This window comes from Brugia malayi (assembly GCF_000002995.4).
Source record: "Brugia malayi strain FR3 genome assembly, contig: Bm_v4_ChrX_scaffold_001, whole genome shotgun sequence".
In the NCBI taxonomy this organism is placed as follows: domain Eukaryota; kingdom Metazoa; phylum Nematoda; class Chromadorea; order Rhabditida; family Onchocercidae; genus Brugia; species Brugia malayi.
Genome location: NW_025062479.1, coordinates 12,304,810 through 12,321,691, shown reverse-complemented (window position 1 = coordinate 12,321,691; position 16,882 = coordinate 12,304,810). Strand labels below are relative to the sequence as shown.

General features: G+C 35.1%; 3 protein-coding genes and 1 non-coding gene across 8 annotated transcripts; 3 read left to right on the top strand and 1 right to left on the bottom strand.

Annotated features, from left to right (window-relative positions):
• The first annotated feature begins 43 nt into the window (after nt 1-43).
• Bma-mir-5866 lies at nt 44-148 on the top strand. Its single transcript, XR_006228150.1, has one exon. It is a non-coding gene; the product is annotated as a pre-microRNA Bma-mir-5866 (primary transcript).
• Nucleotides 149-1,546: 1,398 nt separating this feature from the next.
• Bm8569 (Uncharacterized protein) lies at nt 1,547-3,830 on the top strand (the record flags this gene model as incomplete). 4 transcript variants are annotated; one of them, XM_043074590.1, is made up of 7 exons in its annotated part: nt 1,547-1,564; nt 1,993-2,132; nt 2,336-2,434; nt 2,601-2,728; nt 2,909-3,030; nt 3,147-3,245; nt 3,720-3,830. In XM_043074590.1, the coding sequence occupies 7 exons, from the start codon at nt 1,547-1,549 to the stop codon at nt 3,828-3,830; spliced, it is 717 nt and encodes a 238-aa protein (XP_042930524.1). The 4 variants fall into 4 exon arrangements, with proteins under 4 accessions (XP_042930524.1, XP_001897641.2, XP_042930526.1 ...); XM_001897606.2 differs by having other exon boundaries at nt 1,547-1,576; XM_043074592.1 differs by lacking the exon at nt 3,147-3,245.
• Nucleotides 3,831-5,069: 1,239 nt separating this feature from the next.
• Bm18578 (Uncharacterized protein) lies at nt 5,070-9,042 on the top strand (the record flags this gene model as incomplete). Its single annotated transcript, XM_043074589.1, has 11 exons — nt 5,070-5,236; nt 5,358-5,570; nt 5,679-5,907; nt 6,292-6,506; nt 6,652-6,798; nt 7,225-7,406; nt 7,475-7,622; nt 7,872-7,983; nt 8,102-8,287; nt 8,471-8,639; nt 8,903-9,042. 11 exons carry the CDS (start codon nt 5,070-5,072, stop codon nt 9,040-9,042), a joined length of 1,908 nt encoding a protein of 635 aa, XP_042930523.1.
• Nucleotides 9,043-12,355: 3,313 nt separating this feature from the next.
• Nucleotides 12,356-16,198, bottom strand: Bma-mdl-1 (Uncharacterized protein; the record flags this gene model as incomplete). 2 transcript variants are annotated; one of them, XM_001897608.1, is made up of 4 exons in its annotated part: nt 12,356-12,757; nt 13,818-13,962; nt 15,751-15,958; nt 16,105-16,198. In XM_001897608.1, the coding sequence occupies 4 exons, from the start codon at nt 16,196-16,198 to the stop codon at nt 12,356-12,358; spliced, it is 849 nt and encodes a 282-aa protein (XP_001897643.1). The 2 variants fall into 2 exon arrangements, with proteins under 2 accessions (XP_001897643.1, XP_042930522.1); XM_043074588.1 differs by lacking the exon at nt 12,356-12,757 and adding an exon at nt 13,094-13,117.
• Between the last annotated feature and the right edge of the window lie 684 nt (nt 16,199-16,882).

Below are 16,882 nucleotides of genomic sequence, written 5' to 3'. Positions count from 1 at the left end.
TTCCATGAGATATACTATAATGACTGTACTGCCACTTGTATCCCTGTCACATGAAGTAGGACAAGTGAGATTGATTTTCACTGGTACCTTTGCAGTATGTAGTTACCATGTTGATCGATCTCCATTGTTCGTGTTCGTTTTACCCTTAATAACCGATGACTGGTGCAACTTCCCAACCCTGAACACTAGTTACCAGTCTACTAATATTCCACTGCTATTATTATACTGCCAGAACTAAACGTCTAACAAGTAGCTGGTATTCTTCTTTTGGATGTCCTCGCAGTACTTTGCTCACCAATTTATGATTATCGTTTTAGGTGTCTATATTAGATTAGAGATGAAATCTGATAGCAAAGGCAATTAGTTCCACATGTATATATCTCAATTGTGGAAGTTTCATCTAAGTCGACAGTGTCACGTGCTGCTGACGGGCAAAAAATGGGAGCCACTTGCTACTGAGAGCATATTGCTGATTTTATTGGTTTATTGGTTCAGATCCTGAATTTCCCACAGTGTATGTGACATGTCGTTGCTGTATCCAAGAAAATCTAATTCATTTGGTGTTGGTTCACTGGAGTTAGTTAGTAGTTACAGGATGCAAGATATGCGCATTAGTATATATATATATATATATGTTCAAGAAACTTTAGTCATGCGCCGTTTCGAACGAATTATTGGGTATGTGGTAACGCTGACAGCAGAGCAATGGATTTATGCAATTCACACATAGATAATTGAAACATTTCTTTTTTTGTCAGTCTTCATGAAGTTTCTTAAACCTTCGGTACTTTCTTTTGTTTGAAATATTTGAAGATGAAAACATTCTCTTCTGTGTCCAAGTTCCTGTGAAATCCTATTAAACTTCTGGCATTATTCTGGCCCATTAAACTATCGAATCAATGAACAATGTCAAAAATCTTGAAATTAATTCGAGAAAGTAGTGGCATCAGCCACGTGAGCAGCAGGCCTTCTCGACTGTCTCGCAAGTGCAGCATTAGCACAATGGTACCCGGAGGTACGACAGGTTCCGTTTGTACAACCACTTCACTACTGTCCGTGGAGTTGGGTGCACGAGTGTTGCACAATGGTTCAGTCAGAGTGTCAAGTCGTTTGGTGCTTTAAGTATTGGAAGTGTTTGCAGTTTCGTTAGTTCGCTCATTCTCTTTTTCTGGGTTGGGATTTTTCCTCTTCTGGAGTTTTTTGGTTTTGTCTGGAATTCCCAGTTTTTATTTCGAGTGATTAGAGAACTGAAAGGAAAAAGTAGTGCTTCATTTGAAGTGGTTTTGAATTATAGTTGTGAAGAACCGGGTTCGGTTGAAGTTCATGGGACATCTTACAATCGTTAATCTTTTATCACTACTTTCGTGAAAGTGGTCGGGAACTGTTTAACATGACGGGTGATGAGTTACAAGAACAAGAGACCTTGCGAAATAATTATTTGTATCTTTTTAGGTTTATTGTTCTTGGTTCTTTCTTCCTTTTCAGATGGATTTGGAACTTGGTAACGTTATCAGTGAGCTGTAGATAATCGGCCTGAGACTTCAACATGCTCAATAGCCCACGGGTTTCTTACTGTGTATCTTTTTTTTTCACTTTTGATTTTATAAATTTAACTCATCAGAGTCGTATTATGTACCTTCCAGTCATTCACTATCCATACTTATGCTGAATGTCTGCAGTAGGAAAGATATAGAAGTGTTATCTCCCTATTTGTCTATCGGTATGGGTATTTCATATGCATATTTCTTTAAATAATGTGCTTATTTATTTATGCCGTTTTTCTTTGTAATCTACTCAATGCTTTAGGTTTTGAAAAACGAAAGTTTTTTTTTTTCTCCTTGGAGCATGTTATTAAATAGCAAAATGTGATCTGATCAGACATGACAACGTCTTTATCAGAAGTTAATTGATGGTGAAAAATTCTGGTGGTATTAACTAAATTGCATGAAAAATGAAATTTCCAAGTTTATGTTGGATTTTTAATCATTTCAGCTTAATTTCATATATACTTTTATGCCAATTTTCAATTTGTTCGGTGTTGGGTACTGCCGGAATATCTGTCGCCGTCTGCTTTACAAGTCATTGTTTAAGCTGAATAATAGAGTGAACAGTGTTGATTGTCTAGTTGACACGTAAGTTTGTGTCAGTTTGAAAGATACATTAAAAACATATATAATACGGTCAATACATAAATATATTTTTATGATGAGATGCTTAAGGTCCTTTTCTGATCATATTTTTGTATGAATTTGATGGAAAAGCGTGGATCGACTTGTCAAGTAAAATTAAATTAAAGATTGGACAAATTGGCACATTTTCAGTAGTTGTATTTCAGTTGTGGAAGTGGTTTCAGCCTAAAAACGGCATCCGTTATTGGTTTATTATTTGGAAGTTTTCATTTGTCTTTGATGCGTTTTTTGGATGAACAGCATAAGTAATCATTTAATTTGCGATATATTTAGTTTATATTTTACATTTAATTTGCGATATTGAGGTACGGATGAAAAAGTATTATCCACTGTAGCTTTATTTTAGTCGTGGAAGTCACTTCACGCTGAAACAATTAATTGACCTATTCTTGCTTTTGAAGATGTTTTTAGTGCTGATGTAATATGCAATGGGAGAACCAATTTAGTGAGAACCTATCAACACCCCAAACTCGTCAAACAGTTTTCAGAAGTGCCAGAAAATCACAAAGAGAGTTATGTAGCACGAGTTTTGAAAAAAAGTTACTTTTTTGAAAATTTATTGTATGTCTATTGTATATTATTTTCATATTACATTTAGATAAGCTGCTTTTCGATGATGTTTACAGACACGTATTTTCTTTTCATACGTATTTTATTTTTTCAAATTACATATTGAAGTTGCAGTCATGTAAAAATCAAATAATTGCAAACGTTTTCAGCAGTGGAACGGTCACTGTTATTGTTGATATTGAGTGCTACAGCAAAAGTAAAACTTGCTTTGACCCATTATAATAGTGCTTATCATTTATCAAACGAAGCAGACCACACTACGAGGCGTACTGTAAGTTTGTAATTTTGAAAGTATATTTTTCCGCTGTTAGGAGGGCTGCTGTCTTTCATTAGATGGAGTGTTTTTAGATATAAAGGATGTCATTACTATTAAGAAATGGTCTGCAGGATTTTGTTGATGAGCAAAGAGAAGAGAAGAGAAATATTACCTTAGATAATCTGGTAAAAAATGCCGATGCACGAAAAGAATTGAATAAGATAATCAGAGTGAGTCAGTTTTTAAATTTTACAATTGTTGGTTGCGGAGATCTGTTATCGAACTGGAGAAGACTTTCGTATGTATTTGTAACAGATTAGGTTAGCAGGGAAAGAATCATTTGCGAATTCAGCAAAGAAATTAAAACAGAGCAATACAAATTATTAGAACGTTTTAGCATATGCCAAACACTGACTTAAAATTTCTGCAAATCATAATATAGGGTGAATATAACAAGTGCCTCTTAAATTATTTCAATGCTTGGTAAATGTTTTCATTACAGTTTTTAGTAGGACACCATCACTTTCAATTTTGGTTCTAGAGCAAGGGTAAGAAGACCGGAAATTTAGGATTGGAACTTTTGGAGAGTTACGAAGTAATAAAGACTAATAAAGGTATAATATTAGTAGAAATTCCGCTCTTCATCTTTCTGTCTCTTCTGTTTTCATTTATAATAGTTTGTTCCATAATTCTTTATTTTTCAGATAGCTAATATTGGACGTGGAGAAAAAGAAATTGAAGATCATCCATTATTTACTGTTGCGGAATCGACAGCATATTATTTGATGAGGCAAATGGATTATGTTGAAGCTTAAAACCAAAGTTTTTTATTTTTTTTGTAGAAAGGAGAAAGTGTTTCATTACCAGATACCGTTTCTTTTTATTTCGGTGTGTCTTGATTCATTACTCTGTTGAATGTGTCAAAGATCCCTGGATTATTTTGTTTCATATTTCATTCGTTCATTTGTTAAATGATGCATGAGTTTTCATTAGTTTGTAAAGCGTGATTAAATTTCAAAAAAAAAGTGTAGTGCACCTTTTTTCCACAGATCGTTAAAGACGTTTAGCAACAATTTTTTGTGCCAAATAATTGAGTCGGTCATTTTTCATAACAGTGATGTTTGTTTTATAAAAATGAGAAGCACACAGTGGAGCTCTTACACTCTTCTTCATGGGAGTGTCAATAATTCAAAACTAAGTGGGTTAAAAGTGGAAATGGTAGGAAGTTTTATGCTTCATCAAGAATTGTGGATAATAGTTTGTAGTATGGATGATCTTATGTTACTGAAAGAGATTCACGTGTCTGGAGCAATCGTCGTGTAGTGCAATAGCATTGGTTCAGCTTCGTAATGCATTTTCTCTGGTAGTTACTTTATTTTAACGAAAATGTCATTCTGTATTTAATGTGTTTTACGAAATTTCGTTTGTTAATCCACGAAGACTTTAAAAGATTTATGGTAATCAATTGACGATTGTATTTAATTTTAATGCAATCATACATTACTTCCTAATTTGTCTTCTAAATGCTTGACATAATGGAATAATTTGTAATAGTGATGCTGTTACCACAGTCCAGTAGCAACAACAGCACTACTCAACCATAGCTGAACAACTTTTTATGACCTTGCTCTTTTAAGTTTTCAACTTGAATTAAAGGGTAACAGTTTGTGTTCGGCAAATATCGAAGTTGTTTGTAGAAGATATGTTTAGGAGGTTCTGCGAGACGGTATGTCAAGACTAAAGTAATCGTTTCAAGAGTTTTCCAATTTGTTTTCTCATTATTGTTAAAATATCATCATTTAGTATATATTTGCATGTGTTCTTATGCTGATTAAATGGATTACGAAGTTTCTAAGTCAACAGAACGAATTCCATTGTTTTTGTATCGAATGCTAAAGAACCGATTGAATTTAAATTTGAGTGGTCTTGTTAATTACATCGGTTTTGTGGTCGCACTTTTATGTGGCTTCATTTTTGGGAAGTAAGTGTTTCCATCATTTGTAATTTTTATTGAATCTCGTGTTGGTGATGGGAGGATTAGCTATTTCAGGTATATGCAGGAGTTGCATGAGACGAAACTCTGGTTTTCGCATATCCGGCAAGTTGAACAAGAGATATCATTGAGGACAGAAGCTGGTCTTTATTATTCCTATTATAAGTTTGCCGTTCATCCAGAGATAACATTTAATAGCATAATTTATGCGCTGGTGCATGATAACAGGTAAGTATATTAATTCATTAGTTGTGTGCTAGATCTGCAAAGGCGTTCTAATAGGTTAGGAAACAGTGAATACTAAAACAGTTTCAAGACATCTGGTGAATTGCTGATTACTTAATTTCAGCACTGAATTCCCTCGTCAAATTAACGTATTCAAGCGATTCAACATTTATCAAGAGTTGATTCTCGCTGTTTTATATAAATTCTTTGCATCTTTCCGATTGTTTCGAGACTACTGTTTGCCGAAACCAATCCTATTTTATGTCTATTCATGCTTTACCTTTGCCGGATTTGGTGTGACAACATTATTTCTTCTTGCTTGGGCTGTAACAGGAAGGCATATCATTTTGTTTCATTTACTTTAATGATTTCGTTTTTTTTTTTTTTTTTTTTTTTTTCTGGAGATTTCGAAAACATCCAACCAATTCAACTGAAAACTTTTTAGCTGGCTATATGGATTGCTTGTTTTCACATGGATGCTTACAAACATCGATGATAGCACTCGAGTTTTCTTCACTGTTAATTTGCGAGAAAATTTTGCATTGCCATTTTTTTGGTTGCAAAATGCCTGCGTTGTTATCATGCTGCGACTCTCTGATGTTGCTTGCAAGAAATATTACTTCATCTTTTTCTTGTCCACCTTCTTATTTGCTCTATTTTGGCAATTTACTCAGGTAGAAAAGTTTTCTCTTTCGTATTTATTTACATGCCGAGACCGGTTCCTGGCGTTAATCTTGATGTTAATGCCGAAATATGGAAGGTAGTTTCTAGGACTAATGCAAGGTTGAGAGGATATGATAATGGGGACCTTCGTGATATATTATAAAAGCTCAATAAAATCATTAAGAGAAGAAATTGCAATTGAAGGAAGAGATTAAGTAATGAATGATGTTTGAAAGCTCTACTGCTTGATTAGATGCTGAGGTGAGGTGAGACTTCTTCATTACAATTCTTATTGTTGGCTGTATGCTTCTCCACCACTACATTATAATTAAGTAAGCATCTTAAATTTTCAAGAGAATATTTTTTTGGTACCGACAATATCACAACAATTACAGTTCATCTTAGTGCTGCAGTCGATATCTATGGTTGCAATGAGTCTGATTATACCTCGTCTGTCATCCACCATTATTTCATTTCTCTTGCTCCAATCACAAGCATTTTTCCTGGTTATATTAGCGCAATTTGGCCAGCCAATGAATATTGCTTCCATTTGCACAACCTTTAATTTAAGCTCCATTGTTATCCTTCATTTAACAACCAACATGAAAAGGTTTGTTGTACGTTATCATCCTTTTGTTGGCAGAGAGAATGGTACTGAAAACAGTCATGTATTTTAACATGCTTATTTTCAATATGTTTGTAGTATGTACTTGTTACTTGTGTAAGTTTTGTTTCATTTTATGACAAAATTACAGCAATCGAGTGAGTATAATATTTCTGAAGTCAGTTTATATCGTTGTATTAACACTGTTGTTAAGCTGGTTGATTCGTTATCTTGTGGGTGCTGAATCTGACACCCATATATGGACTTTTGTAAAAGCTAAAATTGGTTTAATTTCCAGGTAGTTACATTCTTTGGTATTTGATAAGTATTTCTGTTTGCTTTATTCCCTGCTTACGATAAATTCGTTTTTGATAAAGACAAGTAAACAAAACATAATTATATAGGAAGAATTTGATATAAAAGAGGCCGAGAAATGATAACAAAGTTGCCAATTCGAATACTTTGATAATATTGCATAAGTGCAAAAAATATTGCAATATTAGTAATTACATAAATCTCTTCATGCAGTATCATTTATTCTGGTTTTAACACTTAACAGTTATTTTGCTTTCCATTAATTTTAAGTTGAATGGAAGGGGAAGAAAGAACGTTCAATTTAGGAATCACATGAAATATAAAGATAGTAGTCTTAGAAATGCAAAAACACGCGGACTTTTATTTTTTTGTCCAGTACTGCTTGTTTTGAACATTTACCCTTATTTAGGTCCTCAGTACCCTTCGAAACTGCCTTATATTTGTGTCACGGAGCTTTCGCTTATTTGGATGGTGACTTTTTTCGACGAACATCGCTGAATGGTTGTTTTCCGTTGTTCATAGCGGCAATACTGATTGTTACCCTAACGACGATATATTCACTTACTCTGCAGTGCTGCGATCAAGAATCTGGTACTGTCTTTATTGGTTTAAATAGGATGTTGTTTTATTGTTGCTGTGATTTGCATATATTCTTGCAGCGCCTGCATTTATTGATCATTTTACACCGGAAACAATTTTTATCGTTATTCAGTCAATGTTATGTGGAATAGTTGCTGTTTTTACTCTCCGAATGAAGTACCTTTGGTTCCCACAAATTGCCCTTGTTGCCTGCATATTACCTGTGATGTAAGTAAATCTTCATTCTGGTCCATTTATTTACAATGTCATTGTGCGTGCTCTGTACGGTAAGTGTTGCTAAGGGCTGTATTTTGCACAGCTATGAAATGCGTAATGAATTGCAGTTGTTTAAAGAAATATTAGAATTTCGAAAATGTGAAATAATAGAAAAAGTAGCGTGAAAACAATAAATGCGAATACTTGAACAGTTATTTTACTAGGTGATGAAAATATAGAATGAGGTCTGTACTTCTTTAGGATTTCGAAATACTCGGGACGATTTATTGTTGAGATGGTAATAACAGCTACAATCACAACTCTGTTGTGCAGTCATTATGGTGTTTATAAGGAACAGTTGGCAAATGAACAGGTATAGATCACGAGTTTGTTTATGCATATTTCTTGCAACCATTCTCATTTTATCTTTGTTTCCGAACTATTTGCATTGAGAACTGAGCTGAGGGCTACGACCAAAAGTACTAATTCAGGAATTTTATGATCCCGACACTGTCGCGTTAATGGAATGGATCAAAAGGTCAACGCAACCTTTAACTTCATGGTCAGGAAGTATGCAATTGATGGCTGGAGTGAAAGCTTGCACGGGAAGATATTTGGCTAATCATCCACATTTTGAAGATAAGTGGTTGCGTGATCGGACATTACAACTTTACCAGGTTAAGTATTGTAACAAATCTCATGTAAAGTTTTGGATGATATTGCTGTTATCTCGACAAATTGAATAATATAGAAAAATAGTCATGGATGATAAGCAAATTGATTTCTTATTAGGTCTTAATTTTTGAATAGCCAAAGAACAGCTGATTCACCAGACATCTTTGCTTTAAATCTTTTCTCAGATGTATGGTCGAAAAACACTCACCGAAATGCATAAAATTTTGACAGCTCATAAAGTAGATTATATCATATTGGAAGACAGTATATGTCTGGCTCCCTCAACAGGATGCTCAACAAAAGATCTGGTGGATGCTGCTAATGGTGATACGCCAGAATACGTCATGCAAAATGGTGAAGCTTGTGTAATTATGGATATGAATTACGAAAAAATTGTTATACCATTTTGTAGGCTTGAGTGTATTTTCCAATAATCTACGCAAACTTGAATGGAGAAAAAAAAATCCTGAGAGACTATTTAGTCCGTAAATCTAACATAGAATGGAAGTAAGCGCATTTTACTATGTAGTTCCTAAAATCAAAAGGAAACTTATAAGAGAGTCAGTTGGATGACTCACAAATTTGGCGTTTTCTAACTATCCAATATTATATTGCAGAAATAGATCCAGAGAAATCATCGCTTAATTTGCGGTTCTGTGATCGAATACGTTATGCTGATAATGAAACAAAACATTATTTTAAATTAGTATTTGAAAACTCCACTTTTCGTGTCTATGAAGTACTCAATGGCACCTAACTTTTAATCTCTTGTATATCTTATATTTGATGACCCATATTATGATGAAAATTTTTTAGTAAGTTTGTAAATGTAGATTAAAGGATATTTTCTCAGATGTATATAATGAGGTTTAGGCTACTTTTACCTATGCAGTGAAAACATGAACATCTCTGGGGTTGCAAATGAAAGTTTGGATGCTTTGTTCAGAATTTCCAGAAGAGGGAAGCATGATTTATAATTGCAAGAGACTTCATTTAAACAGATTATCAGGAAATGCATTGAAGTCGAGACAGTATGGACTTCTTTGTCATTGTGTGTTGGAAGAGTTGTTAAATATAAGTTGAATTTCAAGAATCCATTCTATTCAGTTCTGTGTGAAAATTACATGATAGTTGTTTGTGAAAAAGGATCAACTACGAAATATAAATAGAGAATTTTAATGACTATTCACTTTCGTGTAAACAGTTGCTATTTGCAAAAATAATGAAACCAAACAATCAGATGAAAATTGTTTTCTCGTATTTAATATTATCTGATTTCTCAAACTACCGTTAATCCTCCTACAAATTGATACTGAATAGTGCAGTTCGACTACACTTGGTTGCTTGCGCATTTCAGTGGCTATTGTGAACTACATGGTTTTCGGATTAGGGGATATGACGATTCTGTTTTTTACTGCGAAATGCGTGAAGGTTATGATTAATAATTAATTGGCTCCTTACATTAACAAATTTATTTGTCGCTGTGTGTTATGAAATATAAGTTGCATTTCAAGAATTCTTTTTATTCAGTTCCGTGTGAAAATTACATGGGAATAGTTGTTCCAGGGTCGGTTGCCTGAGACAGGAATGGGAGTGTTAGCCGCGTCCAAAACTTTCTTATCAGCGATTGGTCGCATATACTAAGCAATTCTGATAACTTACATTTTGGATTGTTCAACCTGGATTCATTAAAATGTGCAAGGAAGTCATTACTGTAAATCGAGCTATGTAGCAATGTACTTTTTCAAAAACCATAGACTTTGTTAAACGTTAATTTCCCATATTTTCCTTGCCTTTTTACTTTTCTCGATGAATGAATGGATAAAATCAAAAGCACATGTTAGGCGTTGGTCCAGTGATGCCTACAAAAAGATTATATTGATGAAGCCCTCCAAATTCTCTTCATTATGTTCTGAAGTAATAATGAAATTGGAATAGTTTTCCGTTCACACAGTTAACATATAAAAGTAATGCCTAGGTAATTATTTTTAAAGTTCTAAAGAAAGATTGAAGTACAACCATCTCCACAAGCAGTTTTTTTCACTTATTTCAGACTGCTACAATCAAGTCTAACATTGTGTGAAGTGATCAAAGCATTTATTACATGAGGGATGAAGTAAGGATTAAGTAGTGGAAGAATATATCCATGTAACAAATAGCCGTGACGTGCGCATAATTAACTGAATGCATCGGAAAGATTAAGTTATCGTCCATCGGAAAAATGAAGAAGACTGATTGTTCATATAAATTTGTTGTGTTTTTGGAAAAACAAATTGTTGTGTTTTTGGTTTTTGGGAACAGTCGAAGCGTTGTTGTGTTTTTGGAAACAGTCGAAGCGAACTTTGACTGCAAGTAATAAACCGAATTGACTGGCTGATAGAGTGAACAGGTGAAAATACACATTGCGATAATTTTAATATATGTGAAAGAAAAGAAGATGCTGATGGGTGTGGGAGTATAACTAAGTATATTCAACAAAATTCTATGCACTTACCGATTCTGAATGTGGATAGTTCAGGTGGATGGTGGAACAGAAATCATGGAGAACCTTTCCTGTTTTCATCCGTGTTCCTGAGGAACGCTGCCACGTATAAAGCAATCTCGAAACACCTAGCAGTATAATTTCGATAATTTCTTGGATTTTTTCTTTGGACTCCATTTTGTCAATAATTGTTCCTTTGGCCATTTTTACCTTTGTCATACTCCATCGTTCTAATAATAATAAGGAAGATATAGCTTCTTCATGTTAAAGCGAAGAGTCATTTGTGATCACTAAAAAGCTGTGTGAAGAACAGAGCGGACGTTTGCATCACCATCAACCTGACAACACTGAAGGATTCGATGAAATAGATAAAAGATATAGGCTCAAATCTAAAGAGTCCTTGACATTTGAGGAGTAATGGATAAATCTGTAGTTATATAAAATCATCACTCAGTCAATCAACCACTTGAAACACCCAGCCAGCCAGTCTAAATGCATTTCGCCATTAATATTTCCTGTGACTTAGTGCGCCAACTTTCTACTTGCTCCCTTCTTTTTGTTTTTTCCTGCAGCAAAAAAGTAAAGGCACTCTGGTCCGCTGAGCATGAAGGAACGAACGAACAGAACAGTAAAACGTAAAGCATGTCCGTCACTTTATCCGTTATTCACTGTTGTATTAGTAATTTGATCCATTATTTACACTTATATATTTATCACAACCAGGATACTGCTGTTATTGTCGTTTAAGAGTGAAAGAAGGGATAAATAACGAAACAAATAAGGATGTAAAAGAGACAACAAAGACCTACAAACCCACTTTCATCATATCTTAATGTCGTCAAATTATGAAGTGACATGCGACACCCTATTATTAAATTTAATGTCCTTCCTGTTCTATTTACAATATAGGCTCTACCTTTTGGGGACGGAGTTCGAACTTATTACACACTCTACGGAATATTTTTTGAGCAGTCTGAAACAGCCTCTAAGATCTTTCCTACTGAATAAACAGTTGCGCAGTTTGCATGTCAGAATAATCTGAGTATGGGTGACGCGGAGTGAATCAACAACAATAAGACGTAACGTTAAATAATCTCCACACATTTAACCAAGTTTGGAGATCTCCAATTCATTGGAGAGCAGCATGGCTTGTCCAGTCTATAGTGCAACGTGTCACATTCAAGAACTTACCATGCTACTGTTTAAGTTTCCTTCACTACATTAGATGAACTGTCCGAACCAAAAATATCAGATTAAGCCGTGCAAAAACTGCAAAGCACCGACATTTAAAGTTATATTTCACAAACAACAAGAACGCTAAAAAAATTAAGAATATTATACTAGCGCACATGAAAAATAAACTACAGATACAACTATCACCACCCATCACTGTAGTTTAAAATCAGCAGTTGCTGTTCTTATGATTGCAAACAAGCATTTTAAATTGTTGGAATTGCAGTTCGCTATGACGAACTTATTGAATTCGAATGTTTCCGGAAAATATCACCAAATTCTTCTCTTTTAGAATTCAGATATATATAAGAACAGCAGCAGCAGTAGTAGTAGGAGTAGGAAAGATATCGCATAATCATAGGGGTTGCACATCGAGGTAAGGATACATAGAAATGCGGGGATAACATAATGGTAATGCTGGTAGCAGTCCATTCAAATACGGATCAAATGGAGGATATGGATGAACAGGAGAGCTAACCAGTGAAGAGTTACTGGATGAAAATGACAATTTAGAACCAAAATCCAAGCATGAAGTGTTGTCAGAAAATGTCAGTGAAGAGGAAGAAGAGGCAGATGATGACAGTACAGCACAATCGTTATCGTCAACTGCTGAGATTGTACTCGCAGTTTCAGAACGAGATTCTTGTGTTAGGGTCTTTTCAGGGTGTAAACCTTGAAACATAAGTTGCAAAGCCAAGTGACGTTCTTCTAGCTGCTTCCTTCGCTCTTCCGCACCTTTTACAAGTTTATCCAGTTCCTGAAAATAATCGAGAAGAAGATTCACTGTCGCATATCATATCATTTGGTAAACAATCTCACTGAGTTAACGCAATGATCAATCAAACACAAACATGTATTGAACAGGCGTTCTCCATTTCGCTACCAAATCCAATGGATTTATGAGCAAAATCACACGATATCTAGTACACCACCTCCTACACCTACCTCAGTCACATGTAAGGAACTGCAGAAGCACCACTGAAGTACTACTGGGCAGTTACGTGATATGTCCAACAGGATAGTGCTTACCGGCATATGTTTGTAGTATTGTAACCCGCGTGCAATGCCATCTTCCAAATACTACCATCAAAACTTAACAAGCTACGACGCCTTCTCTCTGCAGTTAATGCTTATGCACATAAATCTTTATTTCTAGAAAACATTATGCCACTTCTGCCTTACCAAAATAAAATTTTACTAACTAACTCATCATGAGCAAGGATTTATGACTGCTGAAAGAACAATGATTAAAAAAAATAAGAGAATAATAACCAGTACCAATTATGATAATAGTGATAAATAAAAACGATAACACAATAAGCTTGAAATGATAATAAATATGTAGTGTAATAGATAATAGCAACAATAATGAATAATGGTTAATAATAATTATTACTACCGTTAATAATTTAATAATAATAGTAATAGTAATAATAATAATAATAATAATAATAATAATAATAATAATAATAATAATAATAACAATAATAATAATAATAATAATAATAGTAATAGTAACAATAATAATAAATAATAACAGTAAATAATAATAATAATAATAATAAATAGAAATAAATAAATAATAATAGATTCTAAGAATGTTTTCTGGTGATTCGGAGAAAATAAGGAGAAAGGGAGAAGCTACAAGAAAGCAAAGTAACCAGCAGAGTGAAGCACGAGAGGGAAATGATATCTCTGAAGCAGTGATTTGGAAGAACGAACCATGCTTCAAAAATAGCCTTATTTTTTCATCTAAAGAAATTGCCACAATCATTATTTTATATTGTTCAACAATGAGAGGGGAACAAGGAACTGACCAAAATATAATCTCTAGCACGAGTTAATAAAGAGAGGGTTGTATTGCGGGCATTGTCGGAACTTGAAGGAACGATATCCTTCAAGTTATCCAAATATCCACGAAGATTAGCACGACGTGTCTTTTCCAGTTCATTGTGAGCGGCTCTGCAATGCAAATGCAATGAAGTGTGCTGAATACACGTTCTTCATCAACTATTTCATTCTGAATATCGAGGAACTGATGTATTTTCTTACAAGTGTAATATCAGATTAGATCTGTCACTAAAAAAAATTGCTTTACGAAGCTGCACAACTAATATAGAGCCTTCTTTATTAAAGGGGCAGTACTATATGCAAATGTGGAATCGAACTATTAATCTTGGAGAAATCACAGACATAAATGATTTAATAACTAGAACTGAAAGTTCCTGCCCACCGATCGTTTCTTGTGCATGGCTTTACCGTGCACAGCTGTACCATCGTAGAATTGCACGCATGTGGTTAGTTTCCTAATCGCATGCTACTGATGTATAACCTGTTACACAGGTTATACATCAGAAATGATGGTACAATGCACTAATTGCATCATACTTAAATTTCGGCGTTTATCCGCAAATGTAATAATAATGAAACTTTCGCCAATCGTCAAACCCATTCAGTCTAATCCAACTATTACGGAACCATTATTTGCAGATGCTTAGCATACAGTATATTATATTGTCAAAATCTTTGCAAATGATAACATCAAATAACTTTTATATCATTCCCCACGTTATCCATTCTTTGATTCTGACTGTTCATCATTTTTAAACTTATTTCAGCTTAGAAGGTGCGAAAAGCTCAGTAGTGATCAGGGCTACTGATCTCTGAACAAAACCAATCAGAGAATTCGGCAGACCTTCATACTTTTTTGGGTAACTTCTGCATCATAAGTTTGTTCCTTTGCAAGTGCTTTACACATAGTTACTAATTAGCTAACTTTCTAGGCAACTAGATATAAACAAACTTCGATTTCTTTGGATTAGAATACGATTAATAGAATACGACTAACAAGTTTTGAAAAAGTCCGGCATACGGATATACTGCTGAACTGAATTATTTTCCGGGGTAAATAAATTCCGTACCATTCTACAATAGGCTGAGTAAGCAAGAATTATAAACAAAAAAAGTTAGGAGTAAATTAAGTAAACGATAAGTCGGAAGAAGCTACGCAATTATTCCTGAAATCGAAATCAAGAAATCTCTTCAAGTGACAGTGAGACTTTAAGACTCCATTTAGCTACCAATAGAACTTCTGAGAGCGAGTAGTGAATCAATCAACTTCATAGTAGCTTAATTATCATGTACAAGTTCCTCAAATGTGTATGTGTATGCATATGATGTATACATGCATGTATGTATGAAAGTAATGTGGTAGGTTTTGCAGAGAACGAAGGGAGGACCGGTTTGCACACGTGCTATCAGCAGCAATGTGTGTGCAACAAAACACGTGCAGTGTAGCTGAAAGGACCGGATAAGAAATTGTAAACTTAAAAAGAATTGTGAAGTGTGCAGTCAACTGACTTATATTTGTGTTGTTTTGCAGATTTCAGACAACAGAAAATAAAGGTTGTATTTTTCAGTGGGATGTGAAAGGAAGTAAATTTTGTCTCAGCTTGTCACAGTAATATCGGGTTTGTCTTTCGACAAATCAGAAAAGAGTGAAATATTGAATGGATGCAGGCCATTTTGAGTTACCAAATTACACATTCTTGCTAGAATTGTCTCTTCAGGAAGCAATATTTTAAAGAAATATGCAGTAGATCTAGCGTCATTTTCTCAAACACACAGTTTTGCAATGATATGACGCCAACAGGAAAAGTATTACATATGAATGCAGGTCATCGCATGCAGTTAAATGTGCGTATTGTGTCTTCCAGTGCTGTATGTCCTTCTCAACATGGTAAAACTAACCTGCTGTGACGTGCATTGTTTACAGAAGGATATGGCCGATGTCTTTTGCTATATTCTGGTGGAGGTGTTTGGAAATGTCGTGGTGATGGGATTGATGAGCTCCGATCCGACATACATCCCAACGATGACGTGGACGCAATGGAACATGTCGTACTTTGTCCTAACACACCTTTAGTTACGAATGAATCGCCGCTGCTTTCGTCGCTAACTAGAAACGAAAAGGCTGTTGTTTAACTAGAAACCATCTCAAATTTAACCAAAACAGTGGAATTCTAACCGTAACATGTCTCGTCCTTCAGCATAACTCTTCTAAACTTTTTTTGGAATATAATGGTGAAAAAGGGTATGACATACTGAGGCAAGTATCCGGAACATTCCGTGCTTTCTCGATGTACTGCGCGGCGGATATAAGCTGTGAGAAGCAGAAAGGCGAATGTCTTCGATCCATAAAAAGAAATCACCCGAAGCTATAATAGAGTATCATCCATTATTAATGACGAGGATGATGGACTATTCATCCATGAATCATCATATCAATGTCTAACCAATAAGCTACAAGAGGAGAACGTCACTCGAGATTTCGAGGACGGATGAACAACAGCTATGCTCGCTATCTTATCGCACCGAGTAACTTGACACAGCCAACCAACTGCGTCTTCCGTACGTTCCCTGAGATGACTTTATTTACAAACTGTCAGTCAGCTGGCTTTTAATGTCCTCCTGACTGCCCAATTAAGGTTGGTGGATGGTGAGATACACACTTATACACACACACATACATATGGGAGTGGAGTAGAACGTGGTGGGTAGATAGGCTGTGCTTCTCGTGCCTCCCACGCCTACTGCATCTACAACTGCAATGGCGCTAGCAGCGCTGCTAGCAGACTGTTCGAGGCTGGTAGTCTTTCACACCTATATGAAGAAAGGTGGTAAAAGCGGGTAGTTCTTATATGCAGGCATAACAGGACGCTCCGGGTAGTGAATTGTTGTTTGACTCACTGCTGACTGTTTGGAGAGCATAGCAAGTGCTGCTCAAGTTTACACGCCTTTTTACATTTCAGTAGACCCGGACGATGACCCTATGTATGTGTGTGTATGTGTGTCTGTCCCTCTGCTCGTCTGTTTATGTGTG